At 43.4% G+C, this 22,562-nt stretch overlaps 1 protein-coding gene across 3 annotated transcripts in view; it reads right to left on the bottom strand.

The window, feature by feature from the left end:
- The window catches only part of tspan9a (tetraspanin 9a), a 163,964-nt gene that overhangs the window by 15,870 nt on the left and 125,532 nt on the right, over positions 1-22,562 (bottom strand). For all 3 annotated transcript variants that reach the window (XM_076732896.1, XM_076732897.1, XM_076732895.1), the window contains 2 exons: positions 5,445-5,636; positions 2,492-2,566 (listed from right to left, as the gene is read on the bottom strand). In XM_076732896.1, the coding sequence (XP_076589011.1) occupies positions 2,492-2,566; positions 5,445-5,636 (267 nt within the window). The remainder of the gene's footprint in view (positions 1-2,491; positions 2,567-5,444; positions 5,637-22,562) is intronic.

Here is a 22,562-nt window from a genome sequence, read left to right on the forward strand (position 1 = left end):
AACTTTACAGAGACACTCACCTCACTTTTGTCACGTCTGTCCTCTTTTCATCATCACTTTAGACTATTTTTACATACTGCTCCCTCTCTCCTCTAACAACTTCCCTCTCAAAGACATTCACCCTTTCCCTAACATATATTCTCATCTATCATATCTTTCTTAGACTTCTCACCTCCCCTTTTCTCTCACCTGTGTCCACCTGTTTTCCCTCCACTAGCCCCCACCCCCCAACACCACACACACACACATGCTTTGGTGCTTTCCTTCTCTGCTTGTCAGGTTCTGCTTCCTCACTCGGAGCTAATAAACCTTCACTGGTGTTCGGCTCGGCGTGTTGGGTTGACAGAGGCACAATGAGGTCACAGCGTTAAAGACGGATGGCTGTAATCTGGTTTGTGGCCCGGCCATCTGCTGTAGTCAGCTGGTTGCTAACTGCAGGGCCAGCCTTTATTATACTATGGCCTCTACATGGCATTTAATCAGAGAGCTCAGAGATCTTAATGCCATTGGGCTGTGGAGGGAAAAAGGGGGTACCTAACCTCCACATATATAAGCCATACCTGGAGGCAAGTCTGCTGGGGTGAGGAAGAAGAGAGAGAGAGAAACTCTCCATAAGGATGAAAGAGCAGTACCTCTTAAGAAGGATTAAATTGTAGATGCAGAAGTAAGGGGAAGACAGGGTGACTAAATGAAAGTAGTGAGAAGATGTACTCCTCCAGCAAAACCAGATACTATGCGTTCGTTTCTTCCCCACATCTCGTTGAGAGCTTGTCACCCTGAAGGATCACAGTCCGCAGAGCCATCACTCATGACTTAAAGATGGCCTATTTGAAAGACTAAAATATCTGTTTTGCAAGCCTCTGTCAATACACATTTAAAAGCTGCCAACTACTGTATGTCTTCCAGACTTGTTAATAAATGCCTTGTGATTAGAAGATCAAATAGGAGAAGTGAATTAGTGATTCCTCTGATCACAGCCTGTAGCAGAGGATGAGGAGAGCCTGACATAGCATACGAGATTTCACTGAAGAGAAGCAGGCCAAGAGGAGAGGAGGGAGAAAACAGAGCAGCATCTTAAGACCTTCAGTGATGGACACCGACTGTCCTTCATCCAAACCTGACATTATTTAACTTTCATTTATTTAAAATGCCATCTGAGTAATAGCATTACACAATTTCCTCATTCGAAGGCAGTGTGAAAAGGCCATCTCCAATAACATATAATTTGCTGTGATGGCCTTGCTTTCCAATGACATTTGAAGACCAATAAAGGGAAATATATTTGGTAGCAATCAGCATGATCATGGTTTCATATCCCATTAGGTCTAAGGCAGGATAAACACACCGTAATTTGGCAAGATGGGAGAAACATAAAATATGGCTACTATTCACTGGAACTTGTGTGAATGAGACCGTTCTCCCGACTAATGCCCTATCCCTCACTAATGCAGACTCATTTGATTTCACATTTAAGAAATCCTCAGCCCTACTTGGATATATTTTCCTTCCTTCACAGGTGATGGGAAGGCACTGCTGTGTAGTCAAGAGGCTCTCTATTAAAATTCCACGGGAGGGATCAGAGCTTGGAGCTTTTTTTTTTTTTTTTTCCTTTTTTTTCCCCCAAAGTTAAGCCGGTAATATTTTGGAGATAAGGCAGCAGACATATTTACTCCTGACAGGGTGTGCCTCCGAGACCTGATCCAAATCTGTGAATGGATTGGCTGCTAAATGAATTCCTTTATCTGCCTGAGAGACTAAGTTTGAGCAATAACCTCAGAACAAAGAGGGAGAATTAGCTGGCGTCCGGAGGGCCAGGCGACATAGAGACTTTGAATATATAAATAGATGGATCTATCAACAACATGTCCTTGAAAACGGATAAAAGTCTTCATTGCTTGTCCTGCACGAGACATTTATAATCTTCAGCATGAAGCATTTGTGGGTGATTTAATTAAACATGAAGAAAAATCTAGTTTGTTTGTGGATGTCAATAACCTCCATAGAATCATCTGTTGTCATCACATAGACACACCTGACTTGAGGCCATGCAGGGGTCATGGGAAATGTGCTTGGGAGCAACTACAGGAAGCCAACTGGTGGGCACTGGGCTGCATTTCATGGCCTAACCTTTGACTGCTGGGTTGATGGCAGAATGAAGACATTCAACATCCTGCCTGAGACACACCCAAATATAAAAAGAGCCAACAGACACGACTGAAACATAAATGTGTTTATCACACTGACACTTTTTACTGCTTTGTACAGCTGTGCATGGACCTCTGTGTGTGTGTGTGTGTGTGTGTGTGTGTGGCGTACAAGACTTGAGCTTGCCAAGGCTCAAACTGTAATGTATGACTCACAGCCTTGGAACTGTGTGCACACACTACGGATAAGATGTGGCGAAGTGTTGGGAGAAAACACCCCAGACTTAACTGGAGCAACAACAGAAATTTGCTTTAAAATTCAGACATAACAAAGAAAATGAACTTACCTTATCTGAGTACACGAAGAACAGGATGAGTAATATCAGCTCTGCCAGGAGAATAATCAGCAGGACAATGAAGAACTGTCAGAGAGAGGTGGGAGAGCCTTGTCTTAACAATTGCTTTGGCAGTATTGTAAATCTACCCTGTCATACGGGTAAAAACATATTGAATATAAATCTGAGAGAGTAGACCTCTGTTGCAGTCATTTGTGCCTCTGAGGAAAAAGAGCTATTACATGACTGTAGATTACATACATGACAGTTTTTATACTTTTTATAATAAGCTCTGCATCTGTGATTTGCAGTGCTTTTGATTAATACTCTGCCCTCAAATGAAATGTGTGGGTGTGTGGCTCCTTCTGTATCTGTGCATGGCAACATGATCAGTCGCTCTAGGTAAAAGGAATAGTTTGACATTTTGTGAAAATGTGCTAATGTTGCTCTCTTGCTGATAGTTAACGAGAAAAAACTCAGGTAAATATGAAACTACAGCTAGCAGCTGAGCCTAGCATTGAGACTTGAAAAAGGGAAACAGCTAGTCAGATTCTGTCTGAATGAAAAACAACACAATCCACCTACAACACCTCGAAAGCTCACTGATTGAAACATTATATCTTGTTTGTTTAATTGTGGACAAAGGAAATGTTGTGGTTTTAGGGGTGGGTCAACCTCAGTGGCTGCAGGAAGTCACTTCACCCATCCAAGAAATAATCAAACACTAAACTAAACAAGACATGACGTGCTGGCTAATGAGCTTTTGAGGTCCTGATGGGCAGAATTTTTTGCCTTTGGACTGAGGCGGGCTAGCTGTTTCCGCCTGTTTCCAGTTTCTGTGCGAAACTAAGCTAACTGGCTGCCGGCAGTGGCTTCATATTCAGCATCAGACATGAACGGGGTATTGATTTTCTCCCAGCGAGATAGCAAATGAGAATATTTTGCTAAATGTTGAGTTATTCCATTAAGGTTGCAGCACATGATCTCTGTGTGTGAGCAGAGTACACAGCAACCCAGATTTCTCAATAATAAAATAAAAAGCAACACGCACTCAAAAACACGCGAATGGGATAAGGAGAGACAGAAAAGGAAAGATGAAGGAGGAGGTGGGAATGACAAAGGGAGGAAAAAAGGAGAATCCATGGGATGGGGTTGTTGTGAAAAGAGGGGAGGAAGGTTTAATACCTCCCTAGATTAATTTCCAACACAGCCTTGCATCTAATCTACCATTCTCCTTTCTCTATTTGACTCAGCCTAATATTTACCAAGCTTTTGCACAGCATGGGAACAGGCACGCGAACCTAGATTTTAGAAAGCCCCATTAATTCCAAACTCATTTGGGAGGAAGGGGGTAGGCTATTATTTGTGTCAAGGCCCAAATGAAAAAGTTCAGAGCGCTCGTTGTTGCCTGGGCACCTGAGCTGCTGGTTTCGTGTCTCACTGTTGTGCCTTCACAGTCGGTTTGTCACATTTTCCTGGTGCTGGAAGTTAAACGAACACCTTCTGTACACTAAATTGGTGGTGCGCTGATGGCTTTGTGTGAGAATGTGTGTGTACTAACTCACATACATGCACAGCTTTGTGGGCGTATGTTCTCATTTGCTAGCAGTTCACACTTTCAAGGTTTTAAAGCGTTGACATCTCAGATGGATATTTCAGTGTTTTCTCTCCCACTTTGTTTTTATCGTTTTTTTTTATTTATCTCGGTAAACAATTTTTGGAAGCAAAAAAAAGAGAGACTGATTACTGCAAAGGATGTCTAGTCTTTGAATATTTCTAATCCAGAGAGAATTGTCCGCAGAGTAACTTCAGAGATAACATGTCGAGGTAGACGCTCAGATCTGTTTGCTCAGGGAGATCTAAACCCACTCTGATGTTTCCCCCCACCCCTGGGTGCACTGAGCTGGACAGACAGACCAAGAAAAAAACAACAACACCTAGCAGACACCTCTGCACTAACAGAATAATCGTGGCCAAATATGAAGCGCTGCTTCACACGGAAGCGGCGAGAGACTTAATGAGAAACGTCAGAACTTGTAGATTTTTCATCAAGTCGGTCTTTTTTCTCATTCCAGCTGTCTTCCTCACCTCCTTCACCTCCCCCTCCCTGCTCTCCGCTCTCGTCTTCTCTCTGCTTCACAGTTGTTAGGCAGGTGAAGGAAGCCATGTCAAACACTGAGGATTTGGTGGGGCTTTTGACTGATGCAAGAGCTTCAAGGGATTGAGCTGTTTGTGATGTTAAGTACCCAGAGCCCCAACTCCACTTCTCATTTAAAGTTTCTATACATGAAAGTTTTTTTTTTTGCCGCTCTGATCGACGCAAACCTCATTCCACTGGGTGAGCTTTTATAATTAACTTGCGCCTAAGATAAAACACTTGTACAACTTTGGGCAAACAGTCAAGACAGAGGAGTCTTTGTAATGAATAATAGAACATTCTCAACTATCGAGGACAAAAATATCCTTTAGTGTGCCATGTACATACAGTAGCTCAACCATGATGGTGACACAAAAGGTCTCTGACTGACAGCTCTGTCTCTGGATTGTGACCAAAGCCATGGAAATGACATGAACGCGTTGGTGTTAATTTGCAGAAAGGGAGAATCCCACTGCTCAGCTCTTATTTTCCTTTGTGAACCCCTGAGGTCTAATACAATGCAGACTGAGCTCCTCCTGTCAGTCGTCTACCTCCACCGACGTTCCGGCTGGAAGATAAATACAAATATGCTGCTGGGTTGTTGCTGGCCTGTGACTAGTGTGCGTAGGTGTATAAACATATGTTGAGAGGCTGTCTCCACAAGACAGTTCTGTCAATATTTGCATGGGTGATGTGGGGGAATGTTAGGAGGAAAAATGTCCAATGGAGGAGAGAAGGAGTAAGAGAGGAGTTGCTCAGACAGTTGTCTACATACTTGCATGCCCTATTCATAGTGACACATTGTATAGGTATTAAAACTTAACTCACACTCAGAAGCAGGCACTTGTTCTCCTTGATGGCACCCAGGCAACCAAGAAAGCCCGTTACCATGACGATGGCGCCGATGGCGATGACCATGTTGGCGGCTGACAGTGAGGGGAATGAGGGAGAGAAGGTGGCAAAGCTGCCCTGAGACACAGACAGCCAGATGCCCACGCCGAGCAGCCCACAGCCACATAGCTGCAATGTAAAAGGTGAGAGAGATGACAAGGTGAGAAAACAAACAGCAAATAAAGTCACTGCCTGTGAAGGGCTGCTACAGAAATGATCAACAACCAAATGCATTCTCCCCTGGCAGGTATTGCTCATAATGGCAGACCCTCTGAACAAGATATAGTAATCTACGGAGTAAGGTTAGCTCTAAATGAACACAAATCCCAGTGCACGCAGCCCCATGCAACAGGCTCAATTTCCCTCTGGCAGCCCGGGGAATAGCCCGCATACTCATCCATCACCAAACACTGACAAGAGAGTTTACCCCAATTATGACTATAATAAGCCAATAACAGCTCTGCTAGAGATTAGAGCAAAAATTGGACTTGGGCCGCGCTGGTTTTGCACATTTGAGCTGATTACGTTAAATCCAGAACAAACAGAGATGTAATTACTGCCATCTCCTAAAATGAAAACTTCCCAGCTTTCCAAAACTACCTGCAGTAGACCTGAACTTCACCTAGAGGGAGCAATTTCCTAATTCCTCTCTGCTACCCTGCAAGGCCCCCGTGGATGTGTGTGTGAGGTCTGCAATGTGAGTCTGTTAATGCAAGAAACAGTTTATGGGGGGCTGTGATTGGTTAAGTGGAGTCTCCCACCTGCTGATGTGTTGGTCCATCTATCAGAGCCATAAGAGTCATGCAACATGCTCCACACTCGCTGAAATATAGGCTAGGACATAAGTGGTGACATATTCGCCTACACCTAATAGAATGAAATACCCAAGGCAATCTTGCCTGAATAAAAAAAAAAAAATCGCAAATGAGGTAAAAAATGGAGAGGCACCATGGTAAATCATCACACAGGCGCCCTTTCTACCCCTCTATTCACATTACTCCCCTCCTCCTTTCTCATCTTCACACCGTTGCTCTGGAACACTTTAATGCCTGTCAGCAACAAACCCGCTGTGCATGCAAACAAACACACACTGAGCCACACATTCATATAAACAGTATACACACAGTCATCATCAGGTAGGAATAACAGATAAATCAAATGTTTCCTTTTTCTCTCTCAGAATAAAGAAACGCACCACACACAGCGCTAATTGTCTTGATCTGACAAAGTTTAACTGACAAATAGCACAACTGATAATAAACCTTCAAATGTGCTGCAGCACTTGCACAACAAACCAAACACTGTGTGACTTCAGTTTGATTAATGGCACAAGTCTGCTGATCAGCTATGCCGCACCGCAGGCAGACACACATTACAAGTCCACCAAACTCAAAAGTAGCTCTCTGAGATGTTAGGTGATGATGGGTAAGAGAAACTTTGGGGTTTCAAATGCAAGCCTGATGAGGTGGTGAGAGATGCCTCAGGTCTAATGAGTCCTACAGGATCTGTAGATACATAAACTGAGTTCAAGCAACCCTCTCTCTAGTGTCCTTATTAACCTGTGGCCTTTGAGGTTTAACCCTGTGGAGGCTCAAGTCCAACAATAAGAGTACTACAGCGTGGATGAATGATACAAGTGCTCTCCTGACGACCATGAAATGACCGGATGCAATTAAAAATGAGGACACTGAGAGAAAAAAAAGCATGCCTGTATCTCAGTGACAAATAAAATCCATGTTTGAGAGTGTTAAAATGCCAGCACTGCCTCCGGTGTGATTGTGTGAAAGATTGGAGTCACTGGGTGTTGCTTCAAGGTCGAAGGTGTCGGGGAGGAGTCTGCCTGGCAGACTCAGTGGAGGACACTTGTTTAGTGGATGACAGTGAAGTCGCGCCGGATTTCTCAGCCAGAATGAATGCGATGCAGCTGTGCTTGAAAGTCTTTCAATCATCTATCGTCTAAATAATTCAGAGGCGAGGTATTTGCTGGGAGGCACCCGGCAGCCCTCTGTGCTCCCCCGATTAAAGCAGAATCTTAAAGAATGAAACATCAATTGAAAATGCTGCTTAAGGTCATGTCCCTATGCAGAGTGGATAATACACAAAATCACAGCTGACACTCTTCAGAAGGCCAGATTAGATAGAGCGTGAGGAAGGGTTCGAGGCAGCAGGAGGGGAATAGTAAGTGTAAGGCGCAAGAGAGATGGAGTGGATTTACAGCGAGTGAGGGGAGCACCGAGGACATTAAGAGTCCAGGTGGGGAGGGATACAGTGCCTTGACTTAATTGTGTTTAATGCCCAGTGAAGGGAGCTTGTCCAAGTGTGTCGCTCTCTTAAGTGACTGTGAAACCACCCAGCCCCCTGCTCAATCTGTCTGATCTGAGCCTACCAGGAGCATGGTCTAATCTCTGGCCCACTTCTACTACCACTACTACTACTACAATAACAACACGCTGTTGTCAGGCCCCTGTGTCAGTGCCTCAGGAAATACCTCCCGTATAAGCTCTGATCTCTTCGGTTATCTGACCTTAATGTGTGCGTCTAAGCTTGACCTCGAGCCTCTCTGCTGAGCTCCTTATCTACTTTTAATTGTTGGATGGTCATGTTGTGATATCCCATCAGAGGGGGAAGGATTAAGGAATTCCCAATGCTGGAGAGGCTTGTAAACAGTCACGGAGAAGGATCACTATTCAGGCAGTCATTATTATTACATCAATCAAAATGGTAGATGCTGCAGGGTTATGATTAATGTTTGGGTTGGAGGAATAAACTGTCCTATTACCATATGTTCTAGGGACATGGAAATACTAAAAAAACAGTTTATGCAATTATGTTTCAACTCACTTGTGGTCTGAATGATGTGATGTAAATCAATACATCAGCTGATGCAATGACTTTTCTGATCAAAGACCAGCGCTTGTGCTTTATGCAGTATACAGTTTGCTATTCACTTAATACAACTGTGCAACAGTACTACTAACCTCACCACTGTTTACACAAAATTATTTGTTGTTGGGGTCCCTATCTGTGCAAGTTGACCCAATTATCTGTGCAGATAGCCCAGAGCATGCTATTATGCAGCTTTCACAATTCATGTGTGCAACTTTTCAAGGCCTGGACACATCATTAAACAACTGGGGGTGATGTGTGGCAGCTTGCCAGGTCTACTACTATTTCAGTTTTAACAAGCTTCAGTGAGGGACTGAATCTTTTAGCACTCTATGTATTTCTGTTTTAGTTACTGGGAAACACTATCGAAACAAGCTGGCAGTTCTGTTGATGTTCTGTTTTGTCTCACTGACGTTCACATGCTTCCTTCCTGTTTATCACTGTGATGGTTACGTTCATACTTGAGGCTGACAACACAGCTTCCAGTTGTGATAACAAAATAATCTTTGTAGTCTGGAATATAAAACCCACTGCTGTTAAAACTCAATTGAGTTCAGAAAGTTAACAGCGCTTTGGCAGAAGGGAGGGATACTGGGTGGGTGTAATCGTTGTTGACACAGAGTCACTGAAAAAAAAAAAATAGATCAATGAAAAGGAGTGAGAGTGGGCCGAGAGAATATGTGACCTTTCATATGTGGTTGGCAGTATTTTGAGAGCACCTCCATGGCAAGACAGAATTGAGTCCACTGTCTAAATGTCAAGGAAGAAGTGATACAGGGAGCCCGGCAAAGCAGAGAAACATTAACTTTCTGCTGGAGGAAGCTGGAGGACACGAGAAGTGACTGGATGAATGGGGCCCTACTGTTTGTGGCTCTGTAACAAGCTCAGGATAAAAATAATTGCAATAACACTGTGTGAAGCAACTGTGAGGACATTTTCCAAAGGGGAAAGAGAGGTGAAGGAGGTCAACCATTAGATGTGTGAAAGAGCGACAGAAAGCATAAAAGCCAGAAAGACTGGACGCACACATAAGATGTGTGAAAGAGAGAGAGACATTGAGTTTAGAGGAAGAGAAGAAAATGGAGGCTGACCCTTTATCCAAGTGGCTGGCTCAGAGAATTATCAGTCTCTGCAGTAACTGGTGCAGTGACACGGAGCCACCCGACACAGGGCCCCGCTTCAATCTCCCCTCGAGGAAGGTCTGAGAGTGGAGTGGACAGTGTGTGTTTGTGTGTGTGGAAGTTGGAGGAGGTTGACCTTTTCACACTCCGAGCGCTCAGAGAGGTCACACGTTGTCGTAAAGAATGACAGCTTTTGTCAAATTACCGCTGCTCTCATCGCACAGTCTCAATACTCCTGTGAATGAGTTTGTAAAGTCTGAGTGAGTGACGTGTGTGTGTGTGGCTGCGAGCGCACTGAGAGTGTGTGTTGACGCCTCGTACTTCCAGCTGAGAGTAAATAATTGGTCTTTTACACAGAAATAATAATCATCCACATTGAAAACTAACCTTTTGTTAAAGTAATTAGAAAGCACTTCCACCATTAGAGCACAATAAACTTTCGAATTGGGGAAATGCCAACCTGACTGCACCGCTTGAGGATGGGGCCACTTTATCACTTCACGATCCCCTCTGCCCTTTACTGCAACTCCATATTTCTTTTATTGGGGGAAAAAAACTTTCTCTTTTCTTCTGCTTTGGCTGTCATTGATTTTGCACTGAAAAGAAGACAGAGGATATTCACCTCAGATAAAAGACGATTTCTCATTTCTCGCCATGAGATCCCTCAAGCCCGTGATTCATTTTACCATATACGCACTAAATGGCCTGCCAACTTTGAGAGGGAAACAGAATCACAGAACAACACACATTATAAAGCAACTATAAACATCAAACAGGAGTGAAAGAAAAAGCCTTAAAGTAAAGACAGGCTATTTGTATTTTCTACCCGGCAAATGGAAAAGGTCTTCTTTGAGGCATGCTGGGAGAGAAAAAGGAGTCATTTTATGAGTAGACTCTCCAGAGAGAGTGTTTGTGTGTGCCTGTCAGAAAAGGTTATTTTTTGAGCATTTACCCCTGATAAGTAAGTACTTTTACTGTATTTATCCTCCATGGTGGCCACACAGAAGCAAACAAAATAAAAGCTCAGGTGATGCAGACGAACAGTATATTATTTTCCACGTTGATTTATTCTGTGGCTCACCTATGCAAGCCTTAAAACTTTTGTTTTTGCTTCACTTATCATTATTAGGCAAAAGTTTGCTGAAAAAGAAACAAGGTAATTTGACCTTCCTCTCATTAAAGCGCCGTCTCAGAGCGCAGCTGATAAGTTGTATCCGACATTAAAAGTAATTACTCAGTGACATTATACATGTCAGTAGCAGCAACCGCACTTTGACTTGCCATTAAGAGCTCTTTGTTCTTTCTTTTGAAACATTTCTATGGTGGAGAAATACCTTCAAATTTCTACAAACATTTTGGTACTTTTTATTTGATTGAGGCACAACCTACAAACCTCTCAGAAGCACTTTTCAAGCCTACAAGATATTAAAACACAGGTTTGCACTGGAGTATTCCTTTTGACCATTTTCTCAAGTTAAACCAAATTATCCAGATGGATAAGACACCTGGGGCGAGTGGAGCTGCTTCAAAAAATGCATTTAAGAATGAAAACAGACCTGTCAAGTTGGACATCTCAGAGTGAAGCAGAAGCTGTTACACAAAGAAGTGAATCCCTAACCCCTCCATTGTGAGGCCCATGTGTTTCCCTTTACACAATATTTATCCCCAATGATGTTAGACAAGCTAAGCTGTAGGCTGCATACAGCTTTCCAGCAAAACTCACCACCCCTCTCTCCCCAGGCTTCCTAGGAGCATCCTAGTCATTCCCTTGTGAATAGTGCACAGCCGATGTGAGTTGTATAACAAGTAAATTATTCACAGGGTCTGGGACGGCAGCTGAGGGAAACAGTGCTTTCAGGCTCAGAATAAACACTGCATGAATTCAAAGGGGCCGGGACAGATGTGGAGCGTAAGATTAAAAAGCTATATCTGCCTGGTTAAAATTTCATTCACCCAGAGGAGTCCTGGCAGATTCACACAAAGTGAGAGATTAGCCTGAAAATCACACTGACTGACAGACTGACTGATAACACAGCACACCGCTTTCTACGAACACTTTAATTTGGGGACAGTTGTGCTTTTATGGGGTCAAGTACACATTGTCTACACGTCTCATTTGACTTTCAGCACCATGAACACATGACACAGGCAAAAATATTTGTCCTTTCACTTCTGTGCTGATATGTTTCCATAGAGGTGGAGGAGTTCCCAACCATCCATCACATGCTTGGCCAAGCATCTAGAATGGTGCAATTCTGTGGTGGTTCTGGTTGGATGCCTTAGCTGGGCACTTTGAAGAGGGAACCTACATTACCCTGTTCAGGGGTCTTCAGTGCTGCACCTATCAATGATGCAGGGCTTACCATGTCTCCCTTTCTCTCGTTCTCTCGTTCTCTCTCTCCCGAGAAGAGTTGAAAGGCCCATTCACTGCAAAGTGACTCTAAATCAATCGCGCCAGGAAGGATTAAAGACAGACAAGCCTTTCTCTGCCTGTCCGCAGCTATCCCTGCTGTCTTCGCTGACACATCCGCACTCTTTCACACCTGACAACAGCCTCTACCCTTAGAGGACATGACACGAAAAGAAAGAAAGCCAGGACAATGGCAGAGGAAATGCTATTAGACATCCCTGACTAATTCTCCTGTTAGATCTGTACCATCCCAACAAGACTCTTCAATCAGTCTAAGAACCCACCGGCACTTCAATTATGCATTAAGAACAAGTAGGACAGCACCAGGAAAGGGAAAGTCATCCCATGATTGGAGGCAGACAGCAAGGACGCTCCGCTTGCCAGTCAGTTGTAGAGACTGAGAGCGTGGATGGAGACTAGGAGAGATGCAAAGAGAAATGGGGCCTGTAAGCCAAGCGTGGCGCACAAAGCACATAACCAAAGACCAAAGCCCTGGTCCAAATACAGACAAACACTGTCACAGGAGAGCAAAGCTCCTTTACGCTTTCATGCCGGGGATGCAGGGTGGCTGCAGGGATGGCAGCTGCCCTGTCTTACCTCTATCTCTTCCTTGTCAAAACCAGTACTTAGAAACGCAGTGTGCTCAGTCCTTTAAGGAGATGAAGGACCATAAAAATCCCAGTGATGTTCTAATGAGGACAATGAGATATAAATACATAAACGGAGCTGATAACAGAGGGAGACGTTCCTCCACAAGGCACTAATTAAATGTGAATATTGCCGCTTGCTGTTGACATCAAAGGTGCTTATGAAGACATCTTACGAGGCATCTGAGTACAATAAAAAAATCAACGTGTTATGAAAATAAATATCTATTTACGTGAAGGCAGTGTCTTTTTACGAGTGCCTCTTTTCCTCCACATAAACTGCCTGGCCTGTAGAGGCACACAAACATTTGCCTCATATAAATATCCCACACTGGTCTGCCAGTGCAGCCATGCTGAAAATCCTCAGAGGCGGGCAGACGGTTGGACGGTCTCCCATTGAGTTTCACTAGTTGAAGAGCTTAATGAGTATGCTGGCTCAGCAGAGGTAGAGCATGGCCAGAGACTTGTATATCAGGCAGGTTGGACACTCGACCAGTTCCCTGCATAGTACCTGGAGCAGAGTACCAAAGGGCCATGCCAGGGAAATCCCTAATGCACTATATGGAAGCTATAGTGTGCTGTAAGTAAAAGAGAAAGCCAGAGTGCCACCCTCAGCACATTTCTCTGCTTCTGGTCACCCCTCACAGTATCAAAATGAGCCCAAGCTCAATGTCACTGTGGGGGTAACAGCTATAGACTTATATGGGGGCATCTGCTGCGTTGTCCATATGCTTAATACACCCACATCTCTGCACTTGTGTGACCATTTGAGAGGATGACAAACAAAATAATAACCTCCACTAACAACAACACCAGCAACATCGTTTATTTTTCGAGTAGGCATAGGGACTTTGTGGAATGCAGTGAGGTGACCTTGGCTGACGATGTCTGAGTTTGCCAGAGCAGGAAAATATTACAACTCTACAAACGTTACAGCTCTACTGCAAGTGTTTGACAACTGTCATCTTAAAGTCACGTGAAAAGCAGCCTTTTCTCCATGGAAATAAGCGAAGGCATCAGAAGCATTGTTCTGGTTTTATCTTCAGGGTCAGTCTGTCTGACCTTGTGCAAAAACAGACAGGCTGCTGGGTTGACTGTGAGCTGTCAAGGGAGAAAGGTGATACTAAGTGTGCATGTGTTAGTGTGCCTGTGTGAGTGTGTCTGTGTGTGCATGCAGATGTGTGTGTGTAGGATGGTTTATTATCTCATTTTACTTGGAAAAAGCACGGAGTGGGCGCGTGGCCTTGCTGCAAGGCCTTTCCGAGCACTGAACAGCCCACCAAGATCTGACCTGCTGCTGCACTTGGAACACAACATCCATTAGAGACACTGGAACAAGCACACTGCCTAACATTTTACCACAATGTGATGAAGGCTTATCCACACTCCTAATGAACAGGAAGGATTTCATTTGCCAAAGGGTGTGGTGGCTGGAACCCAAAACAAATATGAGGGGGTGAAGTGAAGCCATGCAAAAACACACTGTGTCTATTCACTATTTGCGCTTTCAGATGGTTTGCAGAGGGGTGGAACAAATCTTTAACAAATGCATAAGAGTAAAATTGTGAACATCTAAGCGTATGTTTATTCCTGGAGCAGCGGCACTGTGAATGGAAACACTCCTGTTATGCAATACAAGACATTATGCATCCCTGGAGGGACACAGGAAAGATGAAGACGCAAAATATGCATCACATCAGCTTAAGTGAAAACCAGAGCACCAGGCGGATGCCTAGCGCGAATGGAGGATATTCAGATTGAAAGACATATAATCAATAGTCACTCTGCAGGCCATGCCACAGGGCACATGACCAGTTTCCCACACTTACTGTATAAATTGCTTTTCAGAACACTTTTCTCTTCATATTGTAAATCATTCCCCACATCGTTACGGAAAATAAGAGACGAAACAGTAGAGGTAAAGGTTTGCTAATTATACACCTTCCTATGACATGCTAAAGCAGGCTGATGGTGTGCAAGTGAAGCTTTAATTAATGGCCCTGCTCTTATTTGTCCCTCTGGTGCTTCTTGTCGTGCTGCAAGAAACAAATCATCTCCTTATTTCTGCCCAAGCATGTCGCAACACATCCTATAATTCATGGCACAATTCATGCTGAATTACAACAGAAAAATGCCCTGGCAATATTCGCAGACCTGTTGGAATGTGGGAATTCTACAGAAGACAGCATCTCCCTCATTTTTTCCCCTGTCTTTGAGTCACGAGTTTGCAGCGGCACAAATCCTGGAAAATTGACCCTGTTCTGTGACGATGTGCCACATCTGACTTCATTATGGAGATAATAAACTTAGAGTGTGAGAGAACACGGAGTGAAAACAAGACCTTACATTAACCAATACAGAGAGTCACTCTGTATTCATGGAGGTGCAGTGTGTCTGTGGGCGCCGCTTGAATGTTGATGACGCTCCGTCTGCATCTGCTCCTCATCCGGAGGGGAACGGGGGGAAGTGATTCTATTCCACCTTTGGCATGACAGCCACAGCACCTGAGTCTTGTCTAAAAGCCAAAACGCTCTGCTCATCCGTCATTATGAAAACCTACTCTTGATTTAAACAAGACTGAGAGGTAAAAAGGAAAAAAAGCTATTGATGCAGGATAAAGCTTTCACAGCTATAGCATTAACAAAAAAGCCATTTGTGAAATACTTAAGCTTAAACCACAATAAAATGTAGAAGGGAAAAAAAAATGAAACTTTAAACTCAAATTAGATCCTACTGCCATATGGTGAAGCATCCATCACCATTCCCTGTGGTTGCTGCAGGAGCTATCTCCCTTTACACCTCTCCTCTCTCTCAGAATCCTATTGCTCCTCCTTATAAATTCGAAAACAGCACACGTGGGATGACGCAGTGTGAATTAGGAGGTACTGTGTGCATCTGGGGCTCAGTGATGATATGAAACTTTTCATGATGGGCTCCCTGAAGGAATGACCTTCAGTCAGCGCTGAGAGGAGTAAAGTCTTTCTGACGCTTCCCACTCAGCACACACACCACTTCGTCCACACCCATGCCACAAGTTTAAGACCTGAGCACAACATGACAGCCCCCCACCCCCCAAACACACGCTGCTAATAAATGTCTTTGCTTTTGAGCTGATGTAAAGGTCAGATTTTAGTGACAGTGCGGTGGCACAGAAAAGCTTCCTCGAGTGGCTCTGCACATGTTTCTCTCCTCTCCTCACCTATTCACCCCTAAACGGCTCATCGGAGGTGCCTTTACAGTTGACATGCTAATTAGCGCGGAAAAGAAATGGACTGTGTAACTACTCTTTTCTGGTCAGGCAACCCGTGAATCCCCATCAGCCCCCCATCTCAATGCACTGGACCGCACATAGAGACACATCACTAAATAATAGAAGGGCATCAATCCCTGCATTAATGTTGTGCTAAAATCATAGCTGTAATATTCACTGTAACCCACCTCGGGCTGTAAGAGGAGACGAGGAGGAGAGAGAGAGAGAGAAATCATGGGCAGGGAGATTAAATGAGACTTCATTCAGGCTGTAATGTTGCTTGGAGGATGCTGTAATGTGACTCCATCTGTGACCTCCGCTGGACAGTCTTCAACCCAAATCAACTCCCCTCCCTGCCCTATGCAAACGCTGAGTCAGAACATAAAAGACACTATGTGATGTAAGCATCAATAAAATAAGGCTAAACAGCATAACTGCTCATTAGAAACAACAGAGTGCTCTTGTTTTGGGGGGACAGGGTAACTAGCGTAGATGACAGAGTGAAAAGGAGCATATGGATCAATGTGTGCTCGGAGAACAGTATTAGAATAAATCAATAGTTATTAAATCTGCATTTAGGTCTGTCAGAAGACACGCTGTACTCAATGAACTTCCCTTGAGCTTGTCATAGTAACCCTTCACACATCATATACTGTATAATGTGTCCCCTATGAGCGTGTGAGAGATAAGGAGCCTGTGTCATGCTGGAGCAATCTGAGAACTCTCAGTCAGCTGGTGGAGAGTAGGGTGGGGTTTCAGTTGTTTCAGTTGGTGCTTTAATCTACACCCCCTTCAGTATGTGCAACTACAGTAAAGCCGTGCACTGCACCACAAATGTGCATATTTTCACTCATCTGTGAATGGCTCCAAAACGCCCTGTAGGGACAGGTAATATGTGCATGAAAAGTGCCACAGTCATTCATTTTAATGACAGCTTACATCCTCCTCTTTTATAGTCGGAGTCTTAATTTATTATTTTTTAGCTGTTGTTCTGTACGTTTTTGACATTGCCTTGAATTTTTCCATTTTGTGCTTAGTCTCTAAGATTCTGCAGCTGTCCACGGTCATTACTACCTATGCTGCATAAAAGAAAACTCAAACAAAAAACAAACAAACAAACAAACAAACAAACAAACACATAACAATGCGTGCTCTGCGTTATCACTGTCCTTGAACCACCCTGATAGATTAGACAAAGCCACACAGTGCCTGAGTGAGTTACTGAAGTATATAGTGTGTAGCTGTTCAGAAGAAAAACTGTAAATGACTAGAGAGGGAGACAGTGCCACATACCAAAATGGTGAGGTCAGGGCTTGCCATCAGGCATGGAGCCTTCTTTTGGCTCTTGAAAAATCATGAACTCAAGCACTGCAGTGTGTGCAGAGCATATATTTAAAAACAAGGTGCATAATATACTCGACTGAATAATTCACATTACACAGTTGAATGGCAAAAGGCCACGTGTGTGCCCATGTGCTGATTGCATGTGTGTTTATTTCACTTTCCAGTTGCCACTGCTGACCTCCAGTCATAACTTATAGAATTCTACTAATTGCAGGGGAGGCCAGTCTGTCATCAGACGCAGTTTCAAAGACAACGTTAACAGGGGGATTAGTTTCAACGTAATATTATGTGAGCTTGGCCTCAAGTCACACTTGGGTTAGGGGAGTGACAGATCCACTTTTAAGGAAAACTATTTGAAATCAACGCAGCCAAAAGGGTCAAAGCAGGGACACAGAAGTGGGGCAGAGCCTTTTCAATATCAGCCTCATCAAATCTGGAAGAATTTCAATAATGTCAAACAGCTGGTATCCTCATTTTGTCAGCCAAATTTCCTTTTTTCAGTATTTACTGGGGGGGATATGAGATTAGATATGAGGTAAGATGAGATGATTTTGTTTACTGAGCCTAGGAATGTTGTGATGAAGTATTTTGGAGGGAGGGTGAGCGGCTCTCATGTGGCTAAACTCTTGCTGGCAGGCAGAGGATGTCAAAGAGGAGGACAACCCTCTGCTGCATCCCCAGCAAAAAACAAACAAACAACATGATTACAGAGTAACACGTCCACATACAAATCCTTTACAAATGCTCGTCACTACTGTATCTTCAGCATTTCCCAGTCCCTGCCTGTGTGTGAGGGAGAAACAGTTCAACACCAACGAAACAACAAAGCGAGTATAAATTTGGAAGTTCTATCGGTGAGTCTTTTCTTTGGATTATTGATGCAATCTTTTCACAGGGCTGCTGAACAGAAAAGCTTCATGTACGGTGCCTATAACTACTGCATTTCTCATGCTCTCTCAACCTCCACCCCCTTCACTCTCTGGTGTCAAGCCAGTAGCGTTGGTATGCAGGGGGTGAGGGTTCATGTAGGAGAATCGCAGGAGAGGTCACACTTAACTGTTACCTCACATGCAGGAGCTTGGCAGCTAATCTAAGATCAATTTACTGTTTATTCTCTGCTATTTGTGTATGTGTGTGTGTCTGAATGCGTAAAAATTCCTTCCAGCCCTTCCTGCTTCCTAGAATAGAGAGATGTATGTGACTATCAGAGTGTGTTACATACCTCTCTGGTTACTTTTGTTAACAGTGTCCTCGTGGGAACACGGTGGCCCCCAGCTGATTTAGAGACCTGCCAAGCCTGCCTGAGGTCCAGGTCAGTCAGGGGTCTAAGCTAGGTCAGGTCCCCGGAAGGGAAATGACACCAGTAAGCAAAAACCTTCTGTATTGTTTCCTGTTGAGCCTGTTCTTCTTTTGCAGTGACACCCAGTCATTTAAATGCAAAGTGAGCGAAGAGGAGGAGAAGCTGCAGGCTGTAGGTTTTATGTGGGAGTTGACAGCTGACGGGTTCATCATTTGTTGAGAGTCCCCTCAGAATAGCAGTTATAAATAAATACCTGGAGTACAGCTTGTGAGTTTGGAGGAGTTGAGAAACTGTTATTTTGTCTTCACAACCAAAAACGGGATGCTGACCTAAGTTATTATACCCCAGCAGCCAAAGAGGTTAGGTAGACTTGCGACAGGAACGCAGTGCTCACGAGGGCGTTTCAGGGACAGGTTGACCGGTGAACTACTGGCTTGTCCTCCTTGATTTTCAGTTATTTTCAAACATTTAATCCATCTCAGCCAAGGCAAGGACACAACCATATGGGAATGAAAAGAGACATAAGTAATGATCAAAGGAAGACTGTTTTATTTGCCTTTCAGTTTGGTTACTGGTATTTTGTGGAAACTACATAGTAGAACAAATCAGATGTGGTCATTTTCACAGATGTCAATTAGGCAACCAATCCTGCATTAAAAAGAAATGGCAACCTCAATATTGAATGCATTGAAAATGAGGTTGATAGTGTGAGCAGCAGAGACGTGTCTAGGAGCTGACAGGGTGGGGAGGCTGAGCCCAGACCTTTTTTTTTTTTTTTTTGCGTGCTCCCTCTTCATTTAGTTTTAGAACACTGTAAGACTACTGCAAATATCACATTGCTCTGGACAAAATGGCCACTTGCAGGGCAGCTAAGAAATCTTACACGTACGGCATTAGTGCTTTACTTTTTATATATATAAATATATATTTTTATTTAAATGACATAATGTTTGGCACCAGCAGTCTGGTGACAGTAGATAAAATTTGATGACAACCTAGAAATTATCATATACAACTGTTTTGCAACAGTAAATGTATTTTGAGGGCAAACATAAAGCACCAAAATATGTTTCCTATTAACATAATGAGGAAATGCTGTTCAGTCATTGACACTGAATGTATCAGTAAAATGTCCACTGACAATGTATTTCATTTTTGTTTCCCATCAAAATAGACATTACACTATTCACTCATAGTGATGACAGCATTATTCAACTTTTTATGGTTCTGTTCAGGCATTCGCAGCACTTGGTTAGGCTTAGGGAAAGCTCATGGTCTGTTTTTAATACAAAAAAGTCAGCAGGGATTTTTTTTTTTATTAAACCCTGATCTTTCCCTAACCTTAACCAGCGTGCTTTTGTTGCCTTAACCTGACGACAGACAGGAGTCTGGATGTGAACCCTGGATTCTGCTGTCAGTCTTGCGCTTGTGTGTCCACCATTCATCCCGATCACCGCCGTGCGACTCCAGTGTGGTAAATAAATGCAGTGTTTCATTTAATTAAAGAAACGGTGTCTCTGAATGAAAGCCAGGAAGTGATCACTGTCACCACGGCATAATTGTGAAAACAATTTAGTGATATACAATGGTAATTTCTGGGAGACAGGGTTGTGCTATCTGAGCCCGACACCTTAGCACACTGTGCATCCATAATTAAAGAGGGCTGCAGAGGGACAGACTCAGCTTGTAAACAAGAATACGCCATCCTGCCCCACCCACGGCCTCCATCTCCACACACAGTTCAGCAGCAAGGGTTGGGTTGGTTGGGAAGTTAATAAGTTACAATTCATGGTGATTTTTGTTTTTTTTTTCCTCTGTCAGAAAGATTCTGGGCTAGTCAAAAACATTCCTGGCCAAAGACCCAGAAGTCCGATGGTGATGATGCCGATGCTGAAGAGAGTTGGTGTTCAGTCACAGACCAACACATTTCAAAATTTTCTTAAATTCTTAATAAAACAATACAATAAAAATGTAATATATAAAGTAACTTTTATTGAAGGTGTCCTCAAGTGTGTCCTCAAAAGTTTCGTTGTATGAATACTCGTGAAGGGGAAAATGCTGGATTTTGGAGGGAGGTTAGCTTTCCACAAGTAGCTGTTTTTACATTTGACAACTTTTTGCATTGATTACAGTTACACAGTAATAACGCAAGTGAAAAGAAACCAACGGAAATGGATGAAATCAGGAAATGGTACAGATGATCAAAGTCATCATTTTGGCAGCCATCTTAAATCTGAAGAGCGAGGAAAGGAAATTAACAATCGAGCTAAGCCGTGGTCGTCTGTCCAGTGTAGTTGGCCATTTGCAAGTGTTTCTACGGGAGGACTTGAATTGCCACTCATCACACAAAGCATTAGATCTTCATGACAGGTCAGTAACACCACGAATCCCTTTGGTCCATATAATGCAGTGAGGTCAGGTGAAGTCCAACCAGCCGCTGAGCTGATTGAGGTGGTTATATATAGATAGCACTGGCAAGCTAACTCAAACAGGGGACCGGGCTGGGGCTCTGTCACAAGGCCTGCGGTGATTTAGTGCAAGATCTTTATTCTAAAATCAGCCAATGGTGTAATGGAGCCACCCTTTTCCATGACACAAACCAGAACAATATTTCCCTTGTGGGTTAAGGAGATGAGGTAAATCAATTCAAATAAATGGAGGATGGTGAGAAATTAACTGTGGGTGCACTAGAGGAGGGCAGCACAGAGTTTAAGAAGCAGATCTCAAAGCTGGGCAGTATGGGGCATGGTGAGGGAGGTCAACCATTTACCTCTGTGACTCCATGAAGGAAACATGCCTGTGGGATTGAGGGTACATGATGTAAATAGCCCAGTATTTTGGAAGATGTTAATGTGAGTGGGGCTATGCAGTGTATGTGAGCAGAGGGTTTCAGTGGACAGGGGTTGTGTGACCATCTTTTCAATGTCAGTGAATATCACTCACACTGAAACAGCAAGGTAACATTCTGGATTTGAAAAGATTCTTGTTCTTTTGAGAATTCTTTTAAGTTATGAAATCAAAATTTATTAGCTGAACAGTTGGCAGTGTGGCCATAAATGACAATCACAAGATGATGGTAAATGATATAACGCAGTGTAACAAAACCACCAGTGGAAACAAATTTAGTCAGCAAACTAGCTTAACTATGTCCGTGACAGAGCAACATATCTCTGAAGTTAGCTAGAATTAGCTAAGGGTCAGACAAAACAGAGACCAGCTGTGGCAACAAAATTGAAACAAGGGTATTTTATTTTTAAGAATTCGACTTTTCAGCTCTGTGTTCACACATAACACAGGGCAAATTTTTAAGGCGATTGCATATGATTGAATAACAAAATGCCCGCCTGGAGCGACACAAATTGACGCAAAGACCCGACACGCTTCCCTCGAGCATGTTCCCTAACCTGATGTGCCAGATGGTTTGTTACACAGAACCATCTGTTTGTTACCATTTGTTACACAGAACCATCTGGGAAGTCATCCTTGGAAAAAAGCAGGCACTTTCAAAAAATACTTGGCAGTTGATTGAATGAACCATCTGTCTATCATCGTCTATGACAGACTAACGTCAACCAATCAGATCAATGAACCATATGATGTAGTAGGACTCTTGCCAACTCCAGTCAGGAGAAGAGCAAAACATCTTGTCCATGGAGAAAAGAAATACTGTCTGGTTCTGATATAACCAATGCTATAGCAGCATGTAAGCTAACCTCCTTAGAAGCCGCCATTGTTCAAAACAGTTGTGTCTCTCGCAGTTGTAACACCTAAACAAGTTAGATCCTCGTATGATGCTGAGTGGTTCTATAGAACTGTGGTTTGGCTACAGACGCATAACGTGAAGTCTGCTAAGATGGATTCACTGCTTGCGTGATCTCGTGATCTTGCTAATCCCTTTGGCTTCCGAGGTAACATCTTCCTCCATTTTGGCCCAATCTGTTGTCACTGTACAATACAACCAGCATTATGTTCTTTCGGGTCCAGTCCTAGACTGGGTCTGCTTTTGGGGAGAACTGATCAAATATTTTTCAGATATTTTCCACAAAGATTTAGACTCCAATCCCTTCACAGTTACATTGGAAATATTAAATTAACAG

Source organism: Chaetodon auriga, chromosome 6 (genome assembly GCF_051107435.1).
Source record: "Chaetodon auriga isolate fChaAug3 chromosome 6, fChaAug3.hap1, whole genome shotgun sequence".
Taxonomy (NCBI): domain Eukaryota; kingdom Metazoa; phylum Chordata; class Actinopteri; order Chaetodontiformes; family Chaetodontidae; genus Chaetodon; species Chaetodon auriga.